At 37.0% G+C, this 2,522-nt stretch overlaps 1 protein-coding gene across 1 annotated transcript in view; it reads right to left on the reverse strand.

The window, feature by feature from the left end:
• Positions 1–926, reverse strand: part of LOC106869264 (heat shock protein 75 kDa, mitochondrial-like) — a 110,905-nt gene extending 109,979 nt beyond the window's left edge. Inside the window, exon 1 of the mRNA XM_014914931.2 lies at positions 767–926. Coding sequence (XP_014770417.1) covers positions 767–905 — 139 coding nt within the window. The 5' untranslated portion in view covers positions 906–926. The remainder of the gene's footprint in view (positions 1–766) is intronic.
• Positions 927–2,522: the final 1,596 nt, after the last annotated feature.

Below are 2,522 nucleotides of genomic sequence, written 5' to 3' on the forward strand. Positions count from 1 at the left end.
TATATATATATATATATATATATATATATATATCAGCATATATGTATATATGTGTGTGTATAAACGTACATGATTTTATAATTTAATATTCAGCGGCAGAAACAGTTACATACATAGGTAAAGTTTCGAATCTGTCCATAAATGACCTTCCATACAAAACGGAAGGGGCCACATAGAAATTACATGCTGGAATCCCTCAAATATTCACAATTCTAAATTATGGTACTTTATTGTTTAGAAATTCTACTATAAAACTGTAATTAACTCAGTTTAATTAGCCACAGTAATTACAGATTCCCTCGTTGTCTCAATAACGTATTTATTCACACTACACACGTGTGGAATCCCTGAACATCGACAAATATTCCAAGGTATGGTGTTTTAGATCTATAAAATATACAATAAAGAGGTTAGTTTAATTAATGTTAGTTAGTCATTTAAGTAAAACGATCATTTATTTGTAAATTAGGTGGAGAAATGTAGCATTTCGTTTCTATGTGGTTCCTTTCGTTATGAACAGAGAAGCTGGTGTTTAATTACAGATTCGACATCTTTACCGATAGACAGAGAGATGAATACACAGACAAACTAGTGAATGGATGGATCGAAGCGTAAATACGGTCAGATCGTGTGGTTATTTGCAATTAAGGTGTTAAATAGAAAGAGAGAGAGATGGAGGTACACAGAGAAGATGATGATGGTGGTGGTAGTGTTATTAATGATGAGGACAAGGGGATATGTTATGTGTTTTTTTTAATGTCCTTACCGACAGAGTGAGACCTAGTGGCCTTCGTGTGCAGGGCAACAGTTCGTAGAGGACGCACACAGGTTGATAATTTTCTCATTGTTAAACAACGGTAGAACGGCGGAAGAACACATGTACGGATAGAAGTCGCCATTTTCATACAGCCTCTTTCTGAGATATGAAATGACCTCTAAGAGGTCACACGCAATTGACAAGGATTGAAACTGCAATCAGCTGAGTGATGGCAGATTTATTTATTTCTTTTTAATGAATGAAATGTATGTGTGTGTGTGTGTGTGTGTGTGTGTGTGTACATCCACGTAGCAATCTTTTACATAAAACGCGTTTAAAACTTTTCTTCGGTGTTGTTATTTATGCCCTGATGTATATGTGTGTATATAATGTATACAAGGAGGGGTGTGTATATGTCAGTTTGTGTGTCTGTCGGTCTGTAAATATGTATTACTCTTTTACTCTTTTACTAGTTTCAGTCATTTGACTACGGCCATGCTCGGGCACCGCCTTTAGTCGAGCAAATCGACCCCAGGACTTATTCTTTGTAAGCCTAGTACTTATACTATCGGTCTCTTTTGCCGAACCGCTAAGTTACGGGGACGTAAGCACACCACCATTTGTTGAGGGGACAAACACAGACACACAAACATATACACACACATACACACATATATACGACAGGCTTCTTTCAGTTTCCGTCTACCAAATCAACTCACAAGGCTTTGATCGGCCCGAGGCTATAGTAGAAGACACTTGCCCAAGATGCCACGCAGTGGGAGTATGTATGTATGTATGTATGTATGTATGTATGCATTCATTTATGTATGTATGTATCTGTGTATCTATGAGTATGTATGAATGAATCTATATATGATTATATATATGCGTTTATGTATGTATGAATGAATGTACGTAGTTATCAGGGTAGGATTAACCATTAAGCCAGATAAGCAACTGCTTAGGGCATAAAAGGGAACGGAAGGGGACCACAGAAATGGTTTATAGCACACAAAACAAATTACTTTTAAACTTGCTCAAATAATATTCTAAGTGTACATTATTTACGTCATTTACATTATTTACATTCGACGGATATTTGTCCTCATCTTGTTTGTTGTTAACATAACGTTTCGGCCGATATATCCTCCAGCCTTCATCAGGTGTCTTGAGGAAATTTCGAACCTGGGTTCTCATTCCTAAGGTATTTTTCGATGTTGTTGTTGTTGTTGTTGTTGTTATTATTATTATTATTATTATTATTATTATTCAGGTCACTGGCTGGAATCGAACTCGGAATCTTGGGGTTAGTAGCCCGCGCTCTTAACCACTACGTCATATGCCTGATGAAGGCTGGAGGGTATATATCAACCGAAACTTTGTGTTAACAACAAACAAGATGAAGACAACTATCAGTCAAATGTAAATAATGTAAATAATGTACATAATTCCTCATCTCTTAAATATAGAACTGTATTAATATTCTAAGTGGTTGACATGATCGGAAATATAACTTCGAAGTATTTATGGTGTCATTGTGAATTCTGAGTTCGAGTTGCATCGAGATCAGTTTTGTCATTCATCCTCTATCTTCCTCCACACTCGTAAATTAGTAAGTAGCTTGCTTACGAACCACATGGTTCCGGGTTCATTCCCACTGCGTGGCACCTTGGGCAAGTGTCTTCTACTGTAGCCTCGGGCCGACCAAAGACTTGTGAGTGGATTTGGTAGACGGAAACTGAAAGAAGCCCGTCGTATATATGTA

The sequence above is a fragment of the Octopus bimaculoides genome, chromosome 13 (assembly GCF_001194135.2).
Source record: "Octopus bimaculoides isolate UCB-OBI-ISO-001 chromosome 13, ASM119413v2, whole genome shotgun sequence".
Lineage (NCBI taxonomy): Eukaryota > Metazoa > Mollusca > Cephalopoda > Octopoda > Octopodidae > Octopus > Octopus bimaculoides.